Source organism: Heterocephalus glaber, unplaced genomic scaffold (genome assembly GCF_053883595.1).
Source record: "Heterocephalus glaber isolate CG9 unplaced genomic scaffold, H.glaber_assembly_v1.0 deba00001733, whole genome shotgun sequence".
In the NCBI taxonomy this organism is placed as follows: Eukaryota; Metazoa; Chordata; class Mammalia; order Rodentia; family Bathyergidae; genus Heterocephalus; species Heterocephalus glaber.
The window spans coordinates 7,482,528-7,509,416 of record NW_028258444.1 but is presented as its reverse complement, the minus strand read 5'-3'; the positions used below and the strand labels follow the sequence as shown (position 1 = coordinate 7,509,416).

The 26,889-nt window shown below is 35.7% G+C and overlaps 1 protein-coding gene across 8 annotated transcripts in view; it reads left to right on the top strand.

Moving 5' to 3' along the window:
- The window catches only part of Cpne8 (copine 8), a 236,302-nt gene that overhangs the window by 134,598 nt on the left and 74,815 nt on the right, over positions 1–26,889 (top strand). For all 8 annotated transcript variants that reach the window (XM_087200025.1, XM_004855010.4, XM_021236528.2 and 5 more), the window contains 2 exons: positions 1,136–1,240; positions 2,714–2,755. In XM_087200025.1, coding sequence (XP_087056151.1) covers positions 1,136–1,240; positions 2,714–2,755 — 147 coding nt within the window. The remainder of the gene's footprint in view (positions 1–1,135; positions 1,241–2,713; positions 2,756–26,889) is intronic.

Genomic DNA, 26,889 nt, shown 5'->3' with positions numbered 1-26,889 from the left:
TCCTTAATTAGGTAATAATTTTTCTTTGGAATAGCTGTTTTTAGTAAAAAGTTTCATTTAAAGTATCTTAGTATAGGTTATATAGTAAGAATATATTTTTACAATTCTGTGTGCAGTAGACACATGCATACATTTATATTTATATAGCGATACTCCTGAATATTAGAAGAATTTACATAAAAATTCTGTTAAAATTTCCACTAGTTACATTATCACTGGTACTTTTACTAGTGATATTTTACCATCTATTTCACATCTAGTACACTATAAATGAGAATGACTTATAGGAAAAAATGAATATCTGCCTCACAAATATCTTATTTTGAAAATGAGCCATTTTCTTATGAGAAGAAATTTCAAGTATCAGATTATTTAATTTTTATGGCTAGTGACAGTAGGAATAACAAAAATTCTGATTTACCACATGAGAATTGGCCACAAAGTAGACCATTGAGGATGTTACTTTAAAGATGATGGGTTGACCTCTTTCTCCTTTTTATCTAATTTGCAGTCACCTATTTAAATTACACTGCTGAAGTTTTTCCTTTCTGTCATGTATCACATATGGTTTACTCTTTACTGGATATTTAGCAAATGAAATTTCTGTTACTTCTTCCATCTTAAAATAATAAAAGCAATAATGACAAAAATCCTTTCCCTTGATTAATCTTTTTATGTAAACTCTTGCGGTGGTCAGCTTTCTGTAACTGTGACAAAATACATGAATAAAATAAACTTAAAGTGGGGAAGGGTTTATTTTGGCTCACAGTTTTAGGGGTGGCAGTCCATGGTAAGTTGGCTTTGTTGCTTTTGAGCCTCTGGTGAAGCAGAGCATTATGTCAGGGATCTCATGGCAGAACAAAGCTGTATCAGTATGCCACCACAATTTTTATAACCAGTTATAAAATAGATTTAGCATTCATTAAATTGGTGGAAAATTAGTTCTATGCAGTCTCACTGCTTTATATGATAGTGAGCTAATCTTAAAAGTTTTCAAAATCATGTAACTTTTAAAAAATGGTATAGCAGTAACAGAAGGATTGCTACATTTATTCTGCACAAAACGAAAGGAATGATTATTAAAACAATATATTATGGTTGAGTCATGAAAATAACTAAAAATTTTTTTTTACAGTTTTACAATTTGTCATAGAACAGAAGTTGTCAAAAACACTCTAAATCCTGTATGGCAAGCCTTCAAAATCTCGGTCAGAGCATTATGTAATGGAGATTATGACAGGTAAAATAAATGACAACTGTCCTGAAGATTTTAAATGTTTAGTATAGATCTAATAATCTAAGACAAATTATGTTTGAAGTGAAAGTGCCTTCTTTACTTTTGTATTTATGTATTTACAAAAACATGAATGATTTATTGAAAAAATTTCAAATAACTTAAGCCTATGGATGGTTTAAGGAGAAGAGATAATCTGGCTAATTAAAATGTGGTTACAATGACTGATTATCCAAGAATGAAAATGTACAAAGTGCAAAAAATATATTGGATATTTACATTTGAACTTAACTACTTTAAAGCTGAGTTCTGGAAGTTTAGTTGCCTCAGGGGTTTCATATGGCACGTCCTTTAAAAGTGGAACATGCATGGGCCTGGGATTTAGCTCAGCGATATTGCTGCCTGCCTCACAAACATGATGTCCTGAGTTCAATCCCTGTTACCAAAAAAAAAAAACCCAACTTGAAATATGCAGGTACATAGGAGGTGCAGACTATGGCTTTATAACTGTCCACCCTGACTTTTTCTGGAAAATTAGTATTTTTTTGGCATAACTACTTTCATGGCTGTTGATTCATGAAAGTCGCATAGATGTCGAACAGGTGTTTTTACGCACAGCTGGGGGAGGTGGTCCTGAAGATTTCTTAATATCTATTTTATAAAAGTTTAAAGTTAAGCTATAAAAATCCTCATCCTGAATGAAAAGCAAATTAATAAAAAAAACTCAATCTCTTTGTTATTTTACATAGCTTGTTATTTGCTATATTAGAAAAAAAGGAAGTTTATTCTATTAATCTGTGTCATACCAGGAACTAGAGATTACCAATTTATCACTAAATTTACTTTCAAAATTATGATACCGCCACTTAAGTGTCGTTTTATTCACTTAGTAAGTCTGTAACTTTATTTAACTGGACTCATTACTTTTTATGAAAGTAGTGTCATAGTGCAGTTACCAATTATGAGTATTAGCATCACTTGGTAATCGTACAGAAATTCACATCCCCAGGCCCTATCATACACCTACTGAGCCAGAAATTCAGGGAAAAATGCCCAGTAATCCCTGTTGATAAGCGCTCATATGATTCCTATGCATTCTGAGTGTGAGACTGCAAGTCAGTTGTCTTCTAGCCCCACTGAGGAGCTCTGTCCCATAAACTTTCTCTAAAAGAAACAATATAGAGTCTAGAAACTGACTTTAAAAGGTAAATTGTATCATAGCAATGAAGTTAGCTAAATCCATTTCAAATTACTTTGTAAAACCTAAGAGCACATGGTATCTTACTAAAGAAAATCTAACTATAATTTAGTTTTTAATTCTGAATGACATAGTATTGTACTCTTTTTTTTTTTTGGTACCAGGGATGGAACTCAGGTCCTTGCGCTTGTGCAGCAGGCGGCAAAACCACTGAGCTAAATCCCCAGCCCAATATTGTACTCTTACTAAGTAACTTTTATGTATGTTTTTCCCATGGACAGAACAATCAAAGTAGAAGTATATGACTGGGATCGAGATGGGAGGTAAGACATATGTTTTCTTTCATTCTTGCTCTTGAAACTGAGTATATTTTAGGAAGTGTATGATGAGTATGTTTTAAGAAGCAAGTGCACTTACATGACCCTATTTTTTAAATTTCAATTTTATCTGGTTTACCAAATGTTATTGAAATATTTACATGTAATTTTAAGAATAACTATCTTCTTCAACTTGGAAATTTATAATAATAAAGTAATTTACTCTTTCACAGTAATCGAGTAAAGGTTTTCAACTTGGACTGGAACCTTTCTCATTTCTTATAAATTTCAGATATTCAGTTTATTTATTATAGAGTAGTAATTCTTAAACTTCTACATCTTGCAATGTCTCTGAAGATTTTTATAACCTTTATGTCCTGTACAGTGCAAGGGAATGCATCTGAGCACTGCAAATACATCCCTCCTCCACCAGAGGCGGGGAAGGGGGAGAAACAGAGGAATTGGGAGAAATGTATCTCACAAAACAACAGCAAAATTCTAGAATTGTGATGTGTAATAATTTCCAAGCCAGATTGTTGCTCAGAGCTCCATTATTGCAGTCTCCCTGTGCGTCTCATAGCACATGTTAGAGACTACAAGAGAGGGAACGTGACATGCTACTCTTACATTTCTTCTTTAACCATTTTTTAAATGTTTCTGCTATTTTAAATCAGATTGATAATGGGAAATTTTTACAGAATGTTTAGCCAAGGGAGCCAGAAATGCTCAAAATCACATTGTGTTCTAGATTAAAAGAATTAGACCACTGCTGTCTTAGCCAGGTTAGGACTAGTACAAGCCTCAGAATTTATGGGCCTTTGTTAAGAGACAAAAAAAAAGGGAAGCAGAACTGCCACCCCCACTGGATAAGCAAGATTTACCAAGATTTATGAGTCCTTGTTAAAACAATGAGCTCTAGCAGATAAACACACCATAGCCCAACAGCCCAGTGTTCAAATGTTACAAAGCAACCTGACTTAAGACAGAAACTCCCTCTATGAAACCCAGTACCCATGAGAGGCAGTGCTGCTTTGGTCTAGTGCCAAAAGGTCCTTCTCAGGTTTTAAGGCCATTAAAGCCTGTCCTTTATGATGGAGCTCACCCACCTTCATTTTTTTCCTGACACAGATTACTGCCTCTCTAGGTGGTTCCCCAAGGGTGTGAATGTATAGATGCCAAAGGTAAATGACAAATGAGAAAGCAGAGTCCTTTTAATTTTCCACTTGGTTAATATCCTAAACTCCACCCTTCCAATTACTTACTGATTAATGGGGCAAACAGGAGGTGAAAGCCCACGATGTCAGCAAGGCCTTTCCCACTACATTATATGCAGGCCAGCAACCTAACCCAGAGAGAGAAAAGTGCCGGACTATCTGACCACTTCTCTAAGCACAGGAACGAATTCAAGAAAGCTGGGCTGTGCTGAAGGGGCAGCCCCTGTCCTGCTTCTGCTACATAAGTAGGAAGATGCCACTTGGAACCATATACATAACATTTGCCACTGTACTCACACATGTGGTCAAAGAAGTGTCCTGAAATTTGACCCAATTAGTATTTTCTCCTTTTTAAGTAGTTAGGAAGATAGAGAAGTGGAGACGCTTCAGCTACCAACAGATAGCTATGTAAGACTCAAAAAGATTTTAGTCTTCTAGTTGCATCTGAAACATGATTGTATTAAAGAGTCAAAACACTAGTGTGACGTTTACTCTTAGAGAAAATCCATGCTCTCATCTTTACATTTCTGCCAGGTATTCATTTGATTAGTTAACTATTTAGGTTTCCTCAACAAGAATTCTGCATGCATTTGGGAGAAATAGCATAAGAAAAATGTATGTTTTTTTAATAGGAAATGTATGTTTCATTAAACTTGATTAACTGAGAAAATGAATTCTGCTGCTCAAAATAAATATAAAAGGAAATAATGCCACTCTTAATAAGGATTTAATGCCCTATATCATATAGACTGTTTTACATCTTACTTGAGAATGGGTAGAAATGATGGTTTCCTAAGCATCTTTAGAAATTGGGGAAATGGTTTTAATTTGACCACTTAAAAATGAAGGGTGTAAATTCAGATGCATGAGCATCTAAGAACATTCAGTACTGTTTGCAGAAATTGTGAATAGTGTGTTGTCTTTGAGTAGTGTGTTTTTATAGCTCTTCTATTACCTTCATTTTATTTCTGAACCACAAGAATTTTAAATAGTTTTGAGAATCAGAATTGGAATGTGATTTTTCTTTCTTCTGATTTTGGGATTTTGAGGGTTCCTATCCAGGATAATCTGATTTATTGAATGTTCCTGTTATGCCAGGTATTCTCTAAGCATTTTTCACATTATTTCTAATTGTAATTTTTATAATAAATGATAGGCACTATATTAATTCCACATTACAGATAAAGAAACTGAGGTAAAGAAATAACTTACCGAAGGTCACACTAAAGAATGGCAGAGCCAGCACTGGAACCTGGGCAGTCTGCTTCCAACAGTACACTTATAAGTAATGGATTATATTTCTGCAGAACTTTAATTTTAAATTTTGGCACTTAGATAATAGCATTCTACAAGGGCATTGGTTGGACCCTATATTTTGTAATTGATAGATAATTATGAAGAATGGAAAGCCTATTAAGAAACTATTAAACATAATTTAAGTGTTTTTTAGTACCTGAAACATTATATCATCTGAAAAAGTGGGTAATGCTTTCTTGGGTGGCAAGTGTTATGAAACAGGTGGATGGAGAAAAATGAGTATTATAGATTCTGAAAGAATGTTAATAGACATTGAAAGGGCTAATACAGTGTACCAAAGAGCTGCCTTAGATTTACATAATAGAGAGGAGGCGGGAGGGAGAGAGAGAGAGAATTCTTTATATTATAAAATGACTGGGAAAATATTTTTCAACAAAAGTAACTGTATTTGAGTCATCAGATTCAAAATCAAAGAAACTATTTAGATACCATGACTCTAAACTCATTTTGTCATTGGATTGTCACCTACCTGGGGGAAGATTGGTGCTAGTGGGTGATATGCTGATTTATCTTTTCATTTTGGCTTCAATATACCTTCATTAATAGCATTCCCAAAATAAATCTAAACTATTAAAGCCTTTGAAAATAAAGAGAATGTTCCTTGGAAATGAATTATAGTATATGATAAGTAGAATAATTAGAGAACTGCATTGTAATTCTATAAGTGGTCTAATACCTTTTTAAAATAGAATGCTTTTTCTTTAATCCAAAATGTAGATCAATATTTTCATATAAAAAGTCAATGTATAATTCCATATGACCAATGGACACCAAAGCAGCCTTTCTCAACGTGAGCAAAATAAATGGTTCGTGTATGACATAAAATGGCAATGCTAAAGTAATAATTGTTATTCTTGATAACTTTTCCAATTAAGTATGAAATTTGAAAGGCATATTTGTCTCTAATGGAATATAATGCATAAAAGTTTTATAGGATCTACATATTAATTTTATAATAAGTCACCATATAGATTGATATGCAAATTGATATCCAACTTGTGGTTACATGTGGTATAATAACATAATTATTTAACTTTTGTCATGTACTTTTAACATAATTTCACAATGTAAATTTCCTTAAATCAGAGTGAATATGACATTTATTATATTTTATGACATTATGTAAAACTCAACAGATCTTTTTCCTATTCACCTGTTTGTCTGTTTTCTTTAAATGTTTATCCAAAATCTTGTTTATCTATCACTTTTTACTCTATATGTGCATCCAAAACTTTTATATTATTTTTTTATAAAAACATAAGCTTACATTTTATACCAATTGAGTATGTGGAAATGCACATTTAGTTGTCAAAGACCCTACTAACGAGTTTAACTTTATTTTTCTTACGTAAATGACATTTTTCTTTCAGATTCTAAGATTTTGTTAAAGCAATATCAGTACAGATTTTACCCTTTTGAATGAGAGTTGTCTCTGACTTCTTTTTTTTTGGTACCCGGGGATCGAACTTGGGACCTTGCACTTGCAAGGCAGGCGCTGGAACCACTGAGCTAAATCCCAGCCCCAACTTCTTTTAGTGACTAACCTTATTAGACTTTCCAAAATATTCAGTATGGTCTTAGAGAATCAAATTTATTTCTATTCACAGTCATCTTAATAATTAGATTAAATTTTATATGATTGTAGTAACAAAAACTAGTTAGAAATAGCTGCAGTTTAATTATTGGGAGCAGAGGTCTGCTGAGTGTAGGGCTTGTTATCTTTTAATCTAGATAATCTATTAGAAGCTATGGAAAATTTACTGCACCTCAGGCAAGTAAAGTTCCTACCACTACAGAAAAACTGATTTTGCAGGTAGGATTGAGGAACAGATCAGCAGGAAGATGATCCTGTGCTATGAAACTGGTAAGCAGTTATCAATTTAAAAATTACTGTCTTCCCAGGAGTAAAAATCAAAATTGTGTGTAGGTGCATACAAAACTTGATTTAAGAGAATGTTGAACCTTTTTAATGCTTTTTATGATCACAGATTATTTTCTCAGTGGATCTTTTTTTTTTTAATTGACAGTCTAGGCCAGCAGTGTTCAATGGAAATGTAATGCAATTCACATGTATAATTTTAGTTTTCTAATGGTAACTTTGGGAAGTAAAAATAAACCTGTGAGGGCCAGGGATTTAGCTCAGTGGTTCCACTGCCTGCCTTGCAAGCACAAGATCCTGAGTTCGATCTCTGGTACCAAAAAAACCCAAAACAAAACCAAAAACCAGTGAAAGTAATGTATTAATATATCATATTTAATCCCATTTAATATAAAATACTACCATTTTAACATAGAGTCAATATAAAAATTATCATGGAGGGATTTTACACTTTTTTTTTGGTACCAGAGATTGAACTCAGGACCTAGCACTTACGAGGCAGGCAGCAGAACCACGGAGCGAAATCCTTGGCCCCAAATTTTACACTTTTTATGCTGTCTTTGAAATCTCCATTTTATGCTTATAGAGCTTCTTGATTTCAATTGTTTTTATGTCAAGTGTCTGAACAATATGTGGCTATAAGTTCTTCTGCTGGATATCACCATATAGGTTTTAATGAAGTTCATATAATATGCATTATAAACAACTTTATATCTAATGGAATATTTTATCTGCATTGAACAAAAATTTATAACTGCCCCCTTATGTGATTGGGAATAATTGGTTAGATAGCTATGTCCTTTTGTGTATAAATTTAACCATAGTGAAACATTTATGTAGTCTGCTGTTTTAACCCGAAGGGAGTATTTCCATTAACAATTAAAGTGGAGAATGCTTGGCAGTATTGCTTGTTTACAATTTCCTTTTACCAGAGAGGGTCTCACACATAATTGTGATCATAATGATGTCCACATTTTGGGAACTTCAGGTTGCAGCATAATCTTGTCAGCATTCTGACAGTATTTTCAACTTGATTCATCAATTTGAAATTAATTCTGCAGGGACATCTTGTGATTCTGTGAGCTGAACAAAAAATATGTTAATGCTGTTGGATAAACAACCAATTGGCATTAAATTAGGTGCCCTGAGCTAATCTAGAGTAGAAGAAACAGTCATCTGTCTTCTTTATTTAATCACATTGACAGTGATCTGAAGGAACAAGAGGTTTTGCTTAAAGTTTGGATAAATGATCAGCTTAAATGTACTTAATTTTCAACAAGTTAAACCACTTTACCAAAATCATTCCTGTAATTGCCAATGTGTCATTAAGGAGTGTGAAGGAAGGATATTTAAAACTCATTGAAACAGTTGAAGCTGAGTGCTGGAGCTGTACCCTCTGAGTTAGAATCAGTGGTCTACTCTTAACGAGCATCAATTGCTTGAAGTTCTTAGGCTGAGTTTGTAACTTAATTTAAAATTCAGAGAGCATCTGTGGAGAGCACTGCATTCAATCCCTGTGGCTGTGATGAGGGTCTGATTGTAACTGGGCTACCAAGTGGATTGCTGTCCGCCAATAATGGTGATTTGATGGAAAGGCTGAGCTAGTGAACTGCCAGTCGTCAAATTCCAGCCTATTATGTCTGTTGAATAGGGAGAGGAAAAGTGTCATTGCTTCCTGCCACTCTGCATTTTATCAAATGTTGTCAGTTCAAATAGTGATGTTTACTGTAACAAAGTCATTTATCTCTGAAGTGCTTTAGAAATGCTATCATTTTCTATTGTGTAAATTTTGAAGCTAATATTTTATGAACACATTTGATTCTGGGGTTATGCATTATTATGTCCAAGTGATTCTTGGCTCAGTGATTAAGAATTTGCTTTTGAGTTGTTTAAGGAATGAGAATGAATTTAGGAGGACCATTTTAAATCTTTTATATTTTTCTTATTTATTTTGTTTCCTCACTCACTGTAGCTAATCTTTCCTTAAAATTTGCTTGTCTTTTGCTTATATTTAACTCTGAATGTCCTGTGTATTCAATAGCTAATACTCAATCTTTATTTTCTTGTTTCATTGTTCACTGAGACTTTGAAAAACATTGATACACTTTCATAATCTGCATATTATTCACTCATTTGCCTTTTTTCCTTTCTCTACTAAGTGATTTTTTCAAATGGAGTTTGTGAGGTTTTTGTCCCCGATCCCTTTAATCTATAATTCTTGCTCACAAGAAAGTGTGAATTAATTATGAATTGTTAGATACTTAGTAGTAATCAATTTTTAACTCCTGAAAATCTATATTTATTTATGATGCAATAGATATTCTGTCGGTTAACATTGGAATTAGTTGTTGCTTAGCACTGATATGTGTTAAACAGTTTGCAAGATGATCCAAATTTTAATCTTTATACAATATTTTAGTTAAACTTAATTTGTTTTCTTAAATCATCTCTACCATGAATGATTTTGAATTCTTTCAGATATCTGTCTTGTTTTTAATAAGTTTTTTCTGTAGAAAACATTTCACACAGGCCTTTCATTAATGGATATGTGCAGGATAGATGTTGGGAAGTGTTACTCTAGCCAGTTTCCACTCTGCAGTTTCATGGTTTGTCCTGTCTTCATCCATCATATATTTGCCTACGTAGCCTGACCCCTTGGGAGGCCCTTCTGTGTTCCATGTTACCTGTTGGTTTTCAAATCAGGCCCAATTTAGATGCCATCAATTATATGAAAGGTTTTCTTCTGCATCTTGTTTATCCTTAGGAATATTTATTAGCATATTTAACACATGACTTCGGAGTATCTGTTTCTTCTTTGTGTTTCATGGTAATTCTAAACTCAGTGAAGTCAAGGACTGTCTCTTCTTTTTCTGTGTCTTATTCTTCATAATGTCATAATGTAGGTTACCTTGCCTTGTACATAGTAGCTCCTTGCTGTGTTATTTCAATATTACAGAAGAGAGGGTTTGAAATAGCTATTTTCTAGTGAACACTCAGTCCTCTCTCAATACTTCTTTATCTTCTCATGCTTGCCCTCTACTTGAAATTATGAAGCTATCTTGGGTAATATTAGAGTTTTCTCTCTCCAGTGAAACTTTAGTTAGTAATTAATTTAGCTGTCATCTCTAAAGTCTCTTTTTTGTCATTTGCAGTTATCTTAGATTTAACACTCATGTATCTATGATCTTATTCAGATTTATTATCTATTTGCATTATTTCATGTCAAAATACTGATAATTTCTTCCAACTATGTAGAATTATCAAATTTAAATCAGCAAATACATTTATACTGTAAATTTTGATTTGTACTCACCTTATTATTTAAATTATTTTGTCTCTATTAGAATGTCATCTGTCAAATGTAGAATATAAATTAATTTTTAATTCTGGTACAAGGTAATATTAGAATCCTCAGGGCTGGGAAAGACTTTTTTTCTTTGCAGAGAGAAATTGAACCTATTTTATTATGTTCAGTCTTGAAAGAGTCATCAATTTCACCATTGTATCTGTTTTCTTGCTTGAGTTTTATGCAGTTGTGAGGTAGATATTTACACAGCATTAAAACACATGAGAATCAGGTCCTGGCAGCCCTTTGTCAGAGCCAGTCTTTGAATTGCTGGGCATAAAGGGGCCTTTGGGTCAGGTCTTTGGAAGAAACACAAGATTCTGAGTGGTAACCAGTTATCAACAGGGTTGAGAAACATCTTCATATTTCATATTGACTTTGACTACTGATTTATATTTTTTGAATGTAAGCCATAGGCATTACTATGTTAAGACATGCATAATTCAGAGAACACAATTGCGTTGACTGCTTCCTGCTCTCATATAACGTATCCTGTTAATTGCCAACTCTTGCATATGTCAGACATAAACAGTGAATAATGACATCTTTGTCACCAGAATGAATTAATGATTTTCCTGAAGTTAACTCTGTAATAATTTTTAGTTTCCGTGAGGTGAAAGATGGAATATAGACGTATGTGAAAAAAGTTTAAGTAGCTGTTACTATAATAAATTTACTTTGCAACAGTAGTATAATTTGTATAACAAAATACTGGGAATGGTTTTTTAAAATCATAAAGAGAGGCTGGCTTAGTGGGGCATGCTTGTAGTCCCAGGACCGTGGGAGGCCTAGGCAGGAGGATTGCAAGTTTGAGCCCATTTTGGGCACCTTAGGAATGTAGAAAGACCTTGTTTCAATACAAAAAAAATAAAAAGAGGCTAGAGATGTAGCTCAGTGTAAAAGCCCTGGATTCAATAGCTAGTGCCTCAAAAACAAATGAATAAACAAAATAAGCATTGAAAGAATAGTAAAGATAGCAGCATAGCAGTAGAAAGCATTATTTACAATACAGCCTAGGAAAAGAAAAAAATCAGAACTAAATTAGTAAAGTAGTCTGAATCACGGAAATGAAGGAAAAGGAATTAATTTAGAGAGAAAAGACTGTTGAGAATGAGACAGGATTTTCTGGCAAGCCCTTGAGTGAGGACAAGTGGGTAGAGCTTCCGCCTAGTAAATGTCAGTCAGAATGATTTGGATGATGAAGTCTACTTTTCCAAAACAAACCACTTTATATTTCTCGTGCCTCTGTTGCTGAATTAGTGTTGACTCTGACATACAAAAAGCACTCAAATTACTTAAAAATGTTAGTTTTTACTTTATAGGCAGATTTAATATTAAAATCTGTCTGAACACAACATTCTACAGCAACTCATGTTAAAACCTTCTGGGAGAGACTTTCTATTGGAGGGGAAACAAATTCCATATTTTGAATTAGAATAGAAAGAAAAATAAATTAGAAAATAACCAATTTAGCTTTTGTAATGATTGGAAATAATTTATATACAATATTAGATTCAAAATAACTTAATAATTGATCAAGACTTATACCATTAGCTAAAATAGTGTCCACATAAGTAGGAAGAACACAAAGAAAAGAAAATAGATGGCCGTGAATTAATCTCTGAATTTAAAGGGCTTCTATCATAATAGAAGATAAAACTAAGGGATATTTTACAAATATAATGTACTATACCAGAGTGCACAGATCATAATAAAGATTCCTAAGTTGAATAACCATGTGATGGAAGACTACACCACCAAACAGAGCATCCTCAGCGCTTCAGAAATTTTCTCTCACAGTCACTATCCCATGTCCCCCAAACTAATCATATTTCTAACTTCTACTACTATGGTTTATTCTTGCCTGTTTTTCATTTTAGTATAAATGGAATTACATAAATGGAATTTCATCATAAGTACCCTTTTATGTGTAGCTTTGCTGGACATTAAGTTCATGAGATCAATTCATGTTGTTACATGTGATTTGTTTATTGCAACTTCTTTGGTATGTTCTACTATGTCAGTAGGCTACATGATTGATAAACATTTGGCTTTTTAAAATACTTTTGGTTGTGGCAGACAGTGCTGCATGAATGTATTTGTGTGTGTCTCATAGTTGTATGTGGTGAAATTTAGTCCAGATAGGCATATAGCTAGAGGTGGGTCATGCATGCACCTGTGTTTAGCTTCAGTTGATTCTGACTGCACTTTCCAAAGTGATTTTGCCAGTTTATTGGCATTGTGTGAGTTTCAGTTGTTCCATATCCTTGTATATATTCGGATCCAGGTTTTAATTTTAGCCATTCTTTCATGGTTCTCGTTATGCATGTCTCACCTTGCAAATCCTTGGTGACTGATCAGGTTGAGTGTCTTTTATGTTTATTGACCATTGTTGGAAGCTCATAGATTTGAATACATAAAGTCTTTTGAGTAAAAAATATCATTTATTTGAATTTAAGACTCCTAGTATTGGAATAAAATGCCTACCCTTGGTTATAAAGATGCAGACTTTATCACTTGACTAAAAGCCATAAATCATGAGAAATATTTTGAAAATCACTTTACTAGTATTAAAAATAGAATTTAAAACATATAGCTTTATATATAATACACAACTTTTAAATCAAATAGCGTTTTAAACCAAATTGGTAAGTATTTTAGAATATGCTCTCTAATATTGTTCAAGGTACTTGAGGTAGGTGGTTTTATATTTTAAAGGCATAGTAAGTTGGTACAAAGTTTTGGAAAATGTCTTGATTACTTGTATTAATATCCTTAAAATACTCCTTTAACTTTCACATACTAATTTCACTTCTAAGAATCTATTCTAAGATAATGGTCAGAACCTGAGAAAGTAGACTTATGATAAAAATATTTGACTCATTTATAGCAATGTAAATGTTCACATTAAATTGTAGAACACCCATCAAGAGGAATATTGGAAATGTATTAGTAACATTGCTTTTTAGGAATGCTTAATCATTTGAAAGTGTGCTTCTAATAAAAAGATAAGTGAAAAATTTAGAGTACTTTATATCAGTACTATTCAATAAGGATATCATATAACTCATTTTCTAGTAGTCACATTGAAATAAGTAAATATAATCAGATGAAATTAATTTTAATGATAAGTATTAAAGTGATATCCGAAGTACTATTTTTTAGCATGATTAATATCAAAACTTTGTTTTCCTTAAATTCTTTTATTGGTACATTTTAGGTATACAATATGTTTACATTTATCATTGGGTGCTTGTACTTGTACATGATGTATCTTGGTTCTTATTTTTTTCCCCATTAGCTGTGTGCCCTTCACCCCCTCCACCCTTCCCTATTTACATAGATTTCATTTCCATTTTTCTTTCTCATAATTTTTCCTTTCTCTTCTTTCCTTTCCCCATCCCCTCCCACCACCCCTACCCCTTTGGACCTTTTCCTATTTACAATTATCAATTATTCATTATTAATCCTTTTATCCTTATTTACACTTTCAGTTTCTCACACCAGAGAAGCTATTTGATATTTATACATGTGTGTCCTATTTATTTCACTTAAGAGTATTGATTCAATGTACATTTATTTAGCTATAAATGTCTCTAATTTCTCATTTTTTATGGCTGAGTAGTACTCCATTTTATTAAAAAAAAAAAACACCACATTTTCTTTATCCAGCTTCCAGTTGATGGGCACTTGGGCTGTTTCCAAGCTTTAGCTATTACAAACTGTGCCACTATAAACATGAGTGCACATATATCACTGTGGTATGATTCTTTTAATTCTTTTGGGAAGATACCCAGCAGGGGAATAGCTGGGTTAAATGGGACCTCTAGTCCTAGTTCTTTGCGGTATCTCCACACTGATTTCCACAGTGGTTGTAACAGTCTGCACTCCCACCAACAATGGAGAAGGGTTCCTTTCTGCCCATAGCCCTGCCAATATTTGTTATTGTTTAATCTCTTGACCGTAGCCACTCTTTCAGGGGTGAGGTGGAATCTCAGTGTTGTTTTCATCTGCATCTCTCTAATGACCAGTGATGTTGAACATTTTTTTGTATGTTTCTTTGCTGCTTTTACTTCTTTGTCTGAGAAATGTCTGTTCATTTCAGGTGCCCATTTTAGAACTGGATCTTTGAATTTGGGAGGTCTGATGTTTTTCAGTTCTTTATATATTCTGGATAGCAGTCCTTTGAGGTACAGCAGGTAAAAATTTTTTCCCACATAGTAGGTTGTCTCTTAGCTCTGTTTTTATCTTGCAATGCTAAAGATTTTTTTTGTTCTTAAATTCTTTTATTGATACATTGTAGGTATACAACACAATTATATTTCTCATTGGGAATTGTACCTTTACATAGTGCATCTTGTTTCTTATTTTTTCCCCATTCCTAGCCCTCCCTTCACCCCCTCCACCCTTCCCTATTTACAGAGACTTTACTTCCATGTTTTCCATTTCTCATCATTTTTCCTTTCCCTTCTTTCCTTTCCCCTGCCCCTCCCACTACCCCTACCCCTTTGGACCTTTGCTTCCTATTTTGCATTATCGATTATTCATTCTAATCATTGGTACATTTTAGGTATACAATATAATGACATTCATCATTGGAAATTTGCACCTTTACATAGTCTCTCTTGGTTCTTATTTTCATCCTTGCCCAGCCCTCCCTTCACCCCCTCCATTCCTCCCTATTTACAAAGATTTTGTTCCTATTTTTCCATTTTCTCATATTAATCCCATTCCCTTCCATCCTTTCCCCTACCCTCCCACTTCCTTCCCCTTTGCCCCTTTTCTTCCTATTTCACATTACCTATTGTATGTTTTTCCCCTTATTTACACTTTCAGTTTCTCACACCAGAGAAACTATTCGGTATTTATACATGTGTGTCCTATTTATTTCACTTAATAGTATCGCCTCAAGGTGCATCCATTTAGCTATACATGTCTCTAATTTCTCATTTTTTATGGCTGAGTAGTACTGCATTTTATTAAAAAACCACATTTTCTTTATCCGGTCTCCAATTGAAGGACATTTCGGCTGTTTCCAAGTTTTAGCTATCACAAACTGTGCTGCTATGAACATGGGTGCACATATATCACTGGGTTATGATTCTTTTAATTCATTGAGGAAGATCCCCAGCAGTGGAATAGCGGGGTCAAATAGGACTTCCAGTCCTAGTTCTTTGAGTTATCTCCATACTGATTTCCACAGTGCTTGCACCAGTCTACACTCCCACCAGCAGTGGAACAGGGTTCCTCTTTCCCCACAGCCCCACCAGCATTTGTTATTGGTTCATTTCATGACAGCAGCCATTCTTTCTGGAGTGAGGTGAAATCTCAGCATTGTTTTCATTTGCATCTCTCTAATGGCCAGTGATGTTAAACATTTTTTCATGTATTTATTTGCTATTTCTACTTCCTTGTCTGAGAAAAGTCTTTTCATTTCAGATGCCCATTTTCGGAATGGGTCTTTAAATTTGGGAGTTCTGATCTTTATAAGTTCTTTATAGATTTTAGATAGTACACCTTGGTCTGAGGAAGAGGAGGTGAAGATTTTTTCCCACATTGCGGGTTGTCTCTTCACACTGCTGGTGGTTTCTCTTGTTATTCAGAAGCTTTTTAATAAGAAGAGATCCCACTTGATTGTTTGTGCTAGTTCATGGGCAACTGAGGTTTTGTTCATAAAGTCTTTTCCTACACCAAGGTCTTCAAGACTTCCTGCTTCAATCCCAGGTACCAAAAAAAAAAAAAAAAAAAAAAGTTCTACCTACCCTGTGTTCCAAATGGTTCAGAGTTTCTATTTTAATATTTAGATCTTAAATCCATTTTGATTTTAGTTTAGTGCATGGCAAGAGATATAGGTCTAGTTTTAATCTTTGGCAAGTTGAAACCCAATTTTTCCAGCAACATTTATTAAAGAGGCTATCTTTCCTCCAGTGAGGGTGTTTGGCTCCTTTATCGAAGTTGAGATGGCTGAGTGTGCCTGGCGTTGTTTCTGCATCTTCTAATCTGTTCCACTGGTCCTCAGGTCTCTTTCTTTTGCCAATACCATGCTGTTTTTAATCACAGTAGCTTTGTAGTATAGTTGCAGGTTGGGGATTGTGATACAACCTGCCCTGTCCCTGTTACCTAGAATTGCTTTTGCTATTCTGGGTCTCTTCTTGTTCCAAATGAATTTTTGGATTGTTTTCTCAAGGCCCGTGAAGTATGCTGCTGGGTTCTCAGTTGGAATTGCATTGAATCTATATAGCAGTTTTGGAAGTATGGCCATTTTCATTATATTAATCCTTCCTACCCAGGATCAGGGGATGTCTGTCCATTTTCTGATATCATCTTCAATCTCTCTTTTCAGAGTGCTATAGTTTTCAGAGAAGAGGTCTTTGATTTCTTTCGTTACATTGATTGCTAGGTATTTCAATTTTTTGGATGCTATTGTGAAAGGAATTATTTGCCCTATTTCTCTCTCAGTGAGTCTGTCATTGGTGTAGAGAAAAGCTATTGATTTTTGTGTGTTGACCTTGTAACCAGCGACTTGACTGAATTTGGTTATTAAGTCTAGAAGACTTTTGGTGGAGTTCTTGGGGTCTTCTGTATAGAGGATCATGTCATCTGCAAATAATGACAATTTGAATTCATTACCTATCTTTATTTCTTTTATTTCTTTCTCTTGTCTAATTGCTGTGGCTAATGTTTCCAAAACTACTTTGAACAAGAGTCGTGATAGTGGACATCATTGTCTTGTTCCTGATTTTAGTGTGAAGGATTTCAGTTTTTGACCATTGAGTATGATATTGGCTGTTGGTTTTTCATAGACAGCTTTTATCAGTTTGAGGTAGAGACCATCTATTCCAATTTTTTGTAGGGTTTTTATCATAAATGCATGTTGGATTTTGTCAAATGCTTTGTCTGTGTCTATGGAGATAATCATACAGTTTTTGTCCTTGGCTCTATTGATAGAGTGTATTACATTGTTTGATTTGCATATGTTGAACCATCCCTGCATACCTGGGATGAATCCCACTTGATCAGGGTGTATGATCTTCTTGATGATCTTCTGCATTCTGTTTGCCAGTATCTTATTAAGGATTTTTGCATCTATGTTCATTAGTGAGATTGGCCTATATTTCTCCTTTTCGATTGGGTCTTTCTCTGCTTTGGGGATCAAGGTGATGCTTGCTTCCTGGAATGAATTTGGGAATATTGCTTCTCTTTCAATTTCATTGAAGAGTTTAAACAGTAGTGACAGTAGTTCCTCTCTAAATGTCTTGTAGAATTCAGCAGTGAAGCCATCAGGGCCCAGGCTTTTCTTAGTTGGTAAGTTTTTAATTACGTTTTCAATTTCATTGGTTGATATTGGGTTGTTTAGAATTTTAAGGTCTTCTTCATTCAACTTTGGTAATTCATATATATCTAGGAATCTGTCCATTTCTTCTGTGTTGTCCATCTTATTGGCTCTAGAAGTAGGTATTGATGATCCTCTGGATTTCTGCTGAGTCTGTTGTAATTTCACCCTTTTCATTCCTAATTGCATGGATTTGTGTCTTTTCTTTCCTTTTTCTGACAAGGTTGGCTAAGGGTTTGTCTTTGTTGATTCTTTCCAAGAACCAACTCTTGGCTTCATTAATTTTTTGTATCATTCTCTTAGTCTCCATAGCATTGATTTCTCCTCTGATCTTTGTAATTTCCTCCCTTTTATGAGCTTTGGGGTTGTCCTGCTCTTTTTCTAGAAGCTTGAGGTTCAGCATCAGGTTGTTTAATGGGGCTCATTCTGTTTTCCTAATATGTATATTCACTGCTATGAATTTCCCTCGTAAGACTGGTTTGATTGTGTCCCATAGATTCTGATATGTTGTGTTGTCATTGTCATTTAATTGAAGGAACTGTCTGATTTCTTCTTTAATTTCCTCTATGACCCATTGGTTATTCAGAAGTGTGTTGTTCAATTTCCACGTGTTTATGAAATTTTTTGAGTTTCTTTTGCTATGGATCTCCAATTTCATCGCACTATGGTCTGATAATATACAGGGGATAACTTGAATTCCTTTGCATTTACTTAAACATGTTCTATGTGTGAGTATGTGGTCTATTTTGGAGAATGACCTATGTGCAGCTGAGAAGAATGTATATTCTGATTTTGTGGGGTGGAAGACTCTGTAAACATCTGTTAAGTTCATTTGTTCAAGAGTTCGATTGAGTTCTACTCTTTCATTATTTATTTTTTTGTCTAGTTGATCTATCTGTTTGTGACAGTGTGGTGTTGAGGTCCCCCACTACAATTGTACTAGTGCATATATGCCTTTTCATGTCTGTTAGTATTTGTTTTATACTGTTGGGCACACTAGTGTTTGGTGCATAGATATTTATGATTGTCATCTCTTCCTGTTGAATTGTTCCCTTTACAAGGATGTAGTGTCCTTCTTCGTCTCTCTTAATCAATGTTGGTTTGAAATCTCCTTGATCTGCAAAGAGGATAGCTACTCCTGCTTTTTGGGGGGTTCCTGTCACGTGGAGTATTGTTTTCCACCCTTTAACTTTCAGCCTATGAGTCTCCTTTTGAATTCAGTGTGTTTCTTGTATGCAGCATATTGTTGGATTTTGCTTCTTGACCCATTCTGCCAGTCTATTTCTTTTGATTGGTGAATTGAGACCATTAATCTTGATGGTTATAACTGGAACATATTGACTTGTCATTGCCATGACTTTTTCTTTTTGTTGGGTTCTCCCCCTTTCCATTTAATTTCTTGTCATGCCAGATGGGTTCATTCTGCTTTATTTCCTGGGGTTGTGATCCTCAATGTCTGTTCCTAGGATACTGTGTAGAATTCTTTGGAGTGCTGGTTTGGTATTCTCAAAGTTCCTAAGGTTCTCTTTGTCATGAAAGTATCTTATTTCTCCATCCATTTTGAAAGATAGTTTTGCAGGGTACATCAATCTGGGTTGGAGGCTGTTTTCTTTTAGGGCTTGGAATATGTCACTCCAAGCTCTTGTTGGCTTGATGGTTTGTGTTGAGAAGTCTTCTGTGATTCTGATGGGCTTTCCTTTGTATGTGATTTGTTTCTTTTCTCTGACTGCTTGGAGAACTTTGTTCTTCTGTTGTGTTTCTGGAATCTTAATTATATGCCTATGTGTAGATTTTTTTTGATCAAGGCAATTTGGAGTCCTATATACCTCACTTATCTGTATGTCAAGCTCTTTTCCCCTGCTTGGGAAGTTCTCTACCATTATTTCTGTGAAGAGATTTTTTTATGTCATCTGCATTCTCTCCTGTTTCTTCATTGAGTCCAATCAGTCTTATATTATTCTTCTTTGCATCATCTAGCAGCTGCTGGATTGATTTCTCATGTTCCCTTATAATTTTGAAGCATTTTTTTTTTCCTGGTCACTTATTGCAATCTTATCTTCTATATCTGAAATTCTGTCCTCACATTGGCTCATTCTGCTGTGTATACCTTCAATGGAGTGTTTCATGTCCTGGAAATCTATTTGCATCTGTTTTATGGATTCCATTTGTTTCCTATGTTGGGATTCCATCATGTTCTTGAGCTCCTCTCTAGATTTATTAATCATGTCTTGCACTAGGGGCACAATTTCTCCTGTTATCTGAAAAATTATTTCTGATTGCATTTTTTCCAGATCCCCTTTTGTTGCCAGTTCAGTGGGTCCAGGTGGTTGAGTTTTAGAGTGTTTCATCTCATTTCCCTCTGGGGTTGCTATAGGTGATCTGGAAGTCTGGTTTTGAGACTTATTTACGTGTTTTCTCATTTCGACTTGGGTCGGGGGCTGTTAGCGCCTGCATGGATTACCTCCTCTGAGCCGGGTGAGGTGGGACAGGGGCCGGAAGCAGCGGTAGGGATGGTGGCCCAAAAGCCCTTTCCTGTGGGCTGGGAGCAGTGAGAGGGATGGTGACCAGGAAACCCCTTCCTCTGGACCAAGAGCAGTGGGATGGCGGCTCAGAAATCCCTACCTCTGGGCCAGGAGCAGTAGGAGGGATGGTGGCCCAGAAGCCCCTTCCTCTGGGCAAGGAGCAGCAGGACAGAAGGTGACCCAAAAGCCCTATCCTCTGGACTGGGAGCAGCAGGAGTGATGGTGACTGGGAAACCCCTTCCTCTGGACCAGAAGCAGTGGGATGGCAGCTCAGAAGCCCCTACCTCTGTGCTGGGAGCAGCGGGACTCAGTACCGTGGTCTGGTGTTCCAGTGTCCTCTGTGTCTTTGTAGTGTGGAACGAGGTGGTTGCCTGTCTGCAGAGGGGTGATTCGGTGTCTTCGGCATGAATTGGGACCTCAGTAGGGCGTGAACAGACCTGCCTGTTTGCAGCGGGCTGATTCAGGGTGTTCCTTACGACTGGGGACCTCGGTAGCGTGTGGGCAATCCTGCCTGTCTGCAGCGGGGTGATTCAGTGTATTCTGCGCAACTTGGGACCTTGGTAGGGCGTGCACAGACCTGCCTGTCTCTGGATTTTGCTTCTTAATCCATTTTGTCAGTCTATTTCATTTGATTGGTGAATTGAGGCCATTAACATTGATGGTTATAATTGATAGATATTGACTCATCCTTGTCATAATGTTTTACTCTTCTTGGCTCTTTATTTTCTTATTTCTTTTACCCCCTTTCCCTTTAGTTTCTTACCTTGCCTGGTGGCATCACTCTGTTGGGCCTTATGGCATTGTGACCTTCATTGTCTTTTTCTAGGATATTGCTTAGAATTGTTTGGAGTGCTGGTTTGGTGTTCATGATATTTCTCAGGTGTTCTTTGTCATGAAAATATCTGCTTTCCCCATCGGTTTGAAAGATAATTTTGCAGAATACAACAGTCTAGGTTGGAAGTTATTTTCTTTTAGGGCTTGAAATACTTCACTGCAGGCTCTCCTTGATTTGAGGGTTTGTGTTGAGAAGTCTGCTGTGATTCTGATGGGCTTTCCTTTATAGGTGATTTGTTTCTTTTCTCTAACTGCTTGTAGGATTTCGTTCTTCTCTTGGGTTTTGGGGATCTTGACTATTATAGGTCCAGGTGTAGATTTTTTTGATCTTGGCTAGGTTGAGTTCTATATGCCTCACTTATCTGTATGTGCAATTCTCCACCTCTGTCTGGGAAGTTTTCTACTAGTACTTCTGTGAACAATTTTTTTATGTCCATTGTACCTTCTCCTGTTTTTTCATGGACTCCTATCAGTCTTATGTTATTCTTCTTTGCATCATCTAGTCACTGCTGGATTGATTTCTCATGGTCCCTTAGTATTTTTAACAAATGTCTGTTTTCATGGTCCTTCACCGCAATCCTGTCTTCTGTATCTGATATTTTATCTTCGATTCTCTTTATCTGCTCTGCATGCCTTCAGTGGAGTTTTTAATCACCTGAATATCCATTTGAATTTATTTCATGGATTCCATTTCTTTCTTATGTTGAGCTATCATGGTTTCCATTTCTTCTTATGCTGGGCATTCGTGGCATCCAGTGTGTTCCTGAGCTCATCTATTTTTTTTATCTGTTTTTGTTCTAGAGCCTCTAATCATGTCTGTCACTTTGCTCACCATATCTTTAGTTATCTGGAAGATTATTTCTGCTTTGAATTTTTCTAGAATCTCATTCATCTGTTTTGTTACTTCCTGTGCTATCAGTTCAGGGTGTCCAGGTAGTTGATTATCAGACTTTTCCACCTCGTTTCCTCCAGAATTTGCCTTTTGTGGTGTGGAAGTCTGAGTTTGTGACTTGCTTAAATATCTTCTCATCTTTGTTTTTGGTACTGTACTTGGTTTAGTTCCTGGGTTGATATTTTGAAGTTGCTTATTGTGAGTATCTTTGTTGATGTATTTAGAACTCTTATGGAATGACTGCTTCTCAGAGGTGTCTTCCAGAAATAGCTGGTCTTTATCTTTTGAGTCTCTAATGGCTCTGAGACTGTCTCCTTTTCATTATACCAGGAAGGACAACTGAGTAGATCAATCACAACACCTTAGCCCAAGTGATACAGTCAGCAGCACTATAGCATCAAGTACATCTTAGAAAATGACAATTTTTGTTAGTTATTAATCTGTCAGCTTTAGCTGTGTGAATTAAATGAAAGTCAAGGACCAATACAACATATGTTTATATTGGATAAACTCTTCATTATAGGAACTTTACTCTTCAGGATGATGAGTTAGACGGAGTTTGGGAGTAAGGAATAGGTAGGTAGAAGGATAGGGGAAGGTTAGCATTTAGGCCAGAGAGCACAGTCAAGAGAAGGAAAGAGAAGAAAAGACAAAAAAGAAGAAATACGAATTAGGGCCAGAACAATAACACAAAGGGGAGATGAAGAACAGTGTGGGAAAGCAGGGGAGAGCAAGGCAGAGAGAGAGGGGAAGAAAATAGAAGAGAAAGAAAAAAGAGAAAAATAAAAATTTTAAAAGAGTAGACAAGAAGAAAAATAATGAATATTAAAAATAAGAGCAAAAAATAATGTGGTAATTTTGAAAATAACAAAAGGTACAAATGAAGGGCCTCCTTCAGGCTATGTCTCTGCTGTCACAATGCAGAACGTGGGCAGCAGTGTGCAGATACAAGTCAATAAGTCTCAGCAAGCCAGTCTCGGACTAGTGAGATTCAGGCAGATTTCTAGCTGCAAGTCCCAAGTTGAACTCCCTGTCCTCCTGCAGCATTGCACTCTGCATGGTTCTATTGCAGGTTTCAGATGCCCTTCCCCTGAAGGAAGTCCAGGTTCGTTGGGAGGTGATGATCCCTCCCACTTACCAAGCACGGTGGTCTGGTGTGCCTTTATTGCAGAGATTCTTTTCACTTTTCCAGTGGGCTTCAGTTTTTATCATGGAGCCTGAGAGAGACCCTCTCTCTGTTGTTCACTTCTGCAGCTCAGGACAATGGCTTTTACATCCCCCTGTGCCTCTGTAGTGTGGATCCAAGTAGCTACGCAGCCAAAAGGCCAGAGGCCGGGGCGGGGGAGTGGGGCCTGTGGGGGGGGGGCTTTGTTGGAAGAGCCCCTGTGGCCAAGCTGGAGGCTGGTGGGTGTGCTAGTGAGGGGGGGGTGCAGTCTTCCTCACCCTATCTTGGTAGCAAACTGGTGGAGCAAGCCGGAGGAAGCAGGTCCCAGTTAGCCTGCAACCACTCAGCCCTGTTTGGCCAAGCTGGCAGCTGGTGGATGTGCGCGAGGGTGGGAATCGGGGTGTGGGGGGGTGTCCTCTTCACCCTGTCTTGGTCGCAAGCTGGTGGAGCAGGCTGGAGGAAGCAGGTCCCAGTCAGCCTGCTCAGCCCTGCTTGGCCAAGCTCCAAAACTTATTAATGAGATGGTTTCTCTTTCATGTACTGACTCCAAATTATAATATATATTTTATATCTTATTAAAAAAACTCAATTCATTCTGGTCACATTTAGGCACTCTGAGTGCATATGGCCAATGTCTGCAAATTGATTCTTGAAGTCTTATTTTCTATATCTGAACTAGTTTTATAGAATACATAAATAGAAAAGATGCATCAGCCACCAGAAAGGTTATCTCTGAATAGTGGACTTTAGAAACACTTTACTTCTTTTTTATGCATTGCTGTATTCTGAAAATTTTTTACCATGAACACTTAAAATATATTAAAGTGTCAAACAAACTATCAATGTAAGTGAGCCAACTTGACATATCAACTCTCCAATACCATTAGGGGCTAGAGAGCTCAACTTTTAATCCAGTTCATCTTTCCTTAGGTGTGGGATTAAGAGACCAATGATTAAATAAACAAGAAGAGACTATCTTGGGAGAGAGATAACGAAAATAAATAACAGATGCCACAAAAGATTCTATGTAGAAAATCCAGCAAAACTTTCAAATATTGAAAATAGTTTTTTAACTGTTAGTTCAGCACCTTGCTACTGAATTAGAACCTGTAAATTACTTAAAAAACCAGCAGAGTAATGTGATTATAATTCACATCAGCGTATAAACTTTACAAAGAACTAGAAGAGAGGAGTTCAAAGCCTTCTAACACAAAGACATGATAAGTGCCTAAGGAGATGGAAATGTTAATTACTCTGATTTGATCAGTACACATTATATAAACATCAAACTACCACACTGTGCCCCATAAATATGTGCATTTATTATGTCAGTGTTAAAATTTCAAAACAAATAATCCAGAAAATATCAAGATCAGATGACTGGAATTTTATAGTCTGAGGATAGAGGCATGAGTTAAGTGTGAGTTTTGTGTAGATCATCCATTTCAATCATTTCCAATTTCTCTTTATAGAAACTACATCTTAGACTTTTTCTTCTCATTCATTTAATTAGTATATGTTGTAGTCCTGTCATATTAGTCCAGGAGAACATCGAAATCATGTACAAATTCAATTTGCATTCTCAATATGTGAAAGTATAGATTCTGTTCTAAAGTTGAGTGGTAACAAAGAGCAAAATTTTCATTGCATTTTATTCTCCTTAAAAATTAAGATAATAACTATTTTACTGTTGATGTTGTTGATTCAAGTTGCTGTTAGTATCTCCATGGATTCTTATTTTCTATTTTTAAAGTGAAAATCGTTCTGACTCTACTGCATTCAAAACATTCTTGAATAATTTCTTATGAAGATGCTTTCATCCAAAGATTAATCTCCTGATGAGAGACAGCAAAGTCCTTGATACCATACTGAGAGCCTGGCCCTCGTATCACCAAGATGTTCAGTCATTCAGTTCTGAAGCACTTTAACATTGTTTGTGTTGTCATTTTTGTTATAAGGTGATAGAGTTCTTAGGACCATCTTATAGCTGATAACTTCATAAAAAATTACTCTGAAAAAAGTAGCATATTGGTATTATATTATGCATGAGAAATTTCCTAAAGTTTCCTGAGGAAAAAAGACACTACCGCTTTTATACCATTTATGGCAATCTTTTATGACCACCAAGTCGCTGAATAAATTATTCATTGATTAACATATTTCTAACTTCAGGTCATCTTGCAGCTGCATCCCAAAAGATTTTTAAATACATATTCAAATAATTTTCTTTGTGCTCATGATGAAGATTATTTTGCATATCTCTGTAATGACCTTAAGTGACAGCTCTATCCCACGTAATAAGACATTGAATTTTTTCTGTAACCAAGAGTAAGTTTTACTTAAATTATCTTACTAATTTCCACATATATATACTGTGCACCATACACAGCCGTGGTTTCAACTGGAGGTGCCCAACAGGACCTTGTGGAGAGCTTCTTTTAAAATGTCACCACTCTTGACCCTGCTTCAGTAGCTTGGGACACAGTCTAATGTGAGTTGTTTAAAAAACTCTCTGGATCATTCTGATTCATATTTGGGCTGACAAGCATTTTAGGCACTCATTCTGGAAAGGATAATAAGAAACCTCACTTGGTGAGGGTATCATTTCCTTTTGATATTAGGAACTAAATATTAGTAGGTAATATTGAAGAAATGATTTCTTGGAGCATGTATTAAGAGCACCTTGCTTTATTAGTTACTACAAGGGAATTTAAAAAATGATTGGCAAACAGCTTGTGGGTTGAAGAAGGTTATGGTCCTGCAGATTTTATGGTGCAGTCCCAAGAGCAAAGTCCTTGTTAGTGTATAGAAAGGAGTAAAATGTGAGGCTGAATTTCAGAAATAGTTAATTTCACATCTGGGTAAGAGTATACAATTTTTGTTTTTGATAATCTATGACAGGTGAGTTTCCTGACAGGAGAGTAGTAATTTTAAAGACAAGATGATATGTGCTCAGTAAGTTGAAGGTTTTGTTTGGGCCATGTTTCTGTCCAAACAGGCTATCAAGTATTAGAGAAAATTAACAAGAAATAAAGATATAAAAGGGGGGCTCAGGATCAGATGGTGGAAGGCCTATAATGACAGATATGATTATTGAATCCTTTGGAATTTTGTAGCATTTGAGACTTTTTTTTTTTTTGGTACTGGGCATGGAACCCAGGTCCTTGCGCTTGTGCAGCAGGCGGTGAAACCACTGAGCTAAATCCCCAGCCCCATTTGAGACATTTTGACTCTGAACTGGGGACATTTTAAAGTGATTTGAGATATGAGGGGCAAAAAAATCTGTAGAGTCAGGAAGAGACCTAAATGTAAAGACTAGCAGGGATGTTTATGGAGGTTTTTTGTAACAGTGATGAAAGCTTGTCTTAGCCCAATTAGCTTGGTAAAAAAGAGAGTAACTGTAGTAATCAGTCCATTGTCATGAACAGCCACAAAAGTACACATTTTTTTTTTTGCATTTCAATAATTTTATGGAAAGGTATATCTCTTAGTACTAAACATAATGGTAGTTGGTTAGGTTACCTTTGCCAACTGAAAATTAATACTGTTGTTATCAAAATACTGAAATATATCAGCCTTATGGTAAAACTGAAGTTATCCACAAAACATGGTTTACAAAAAATTAAAGGTAGAATATA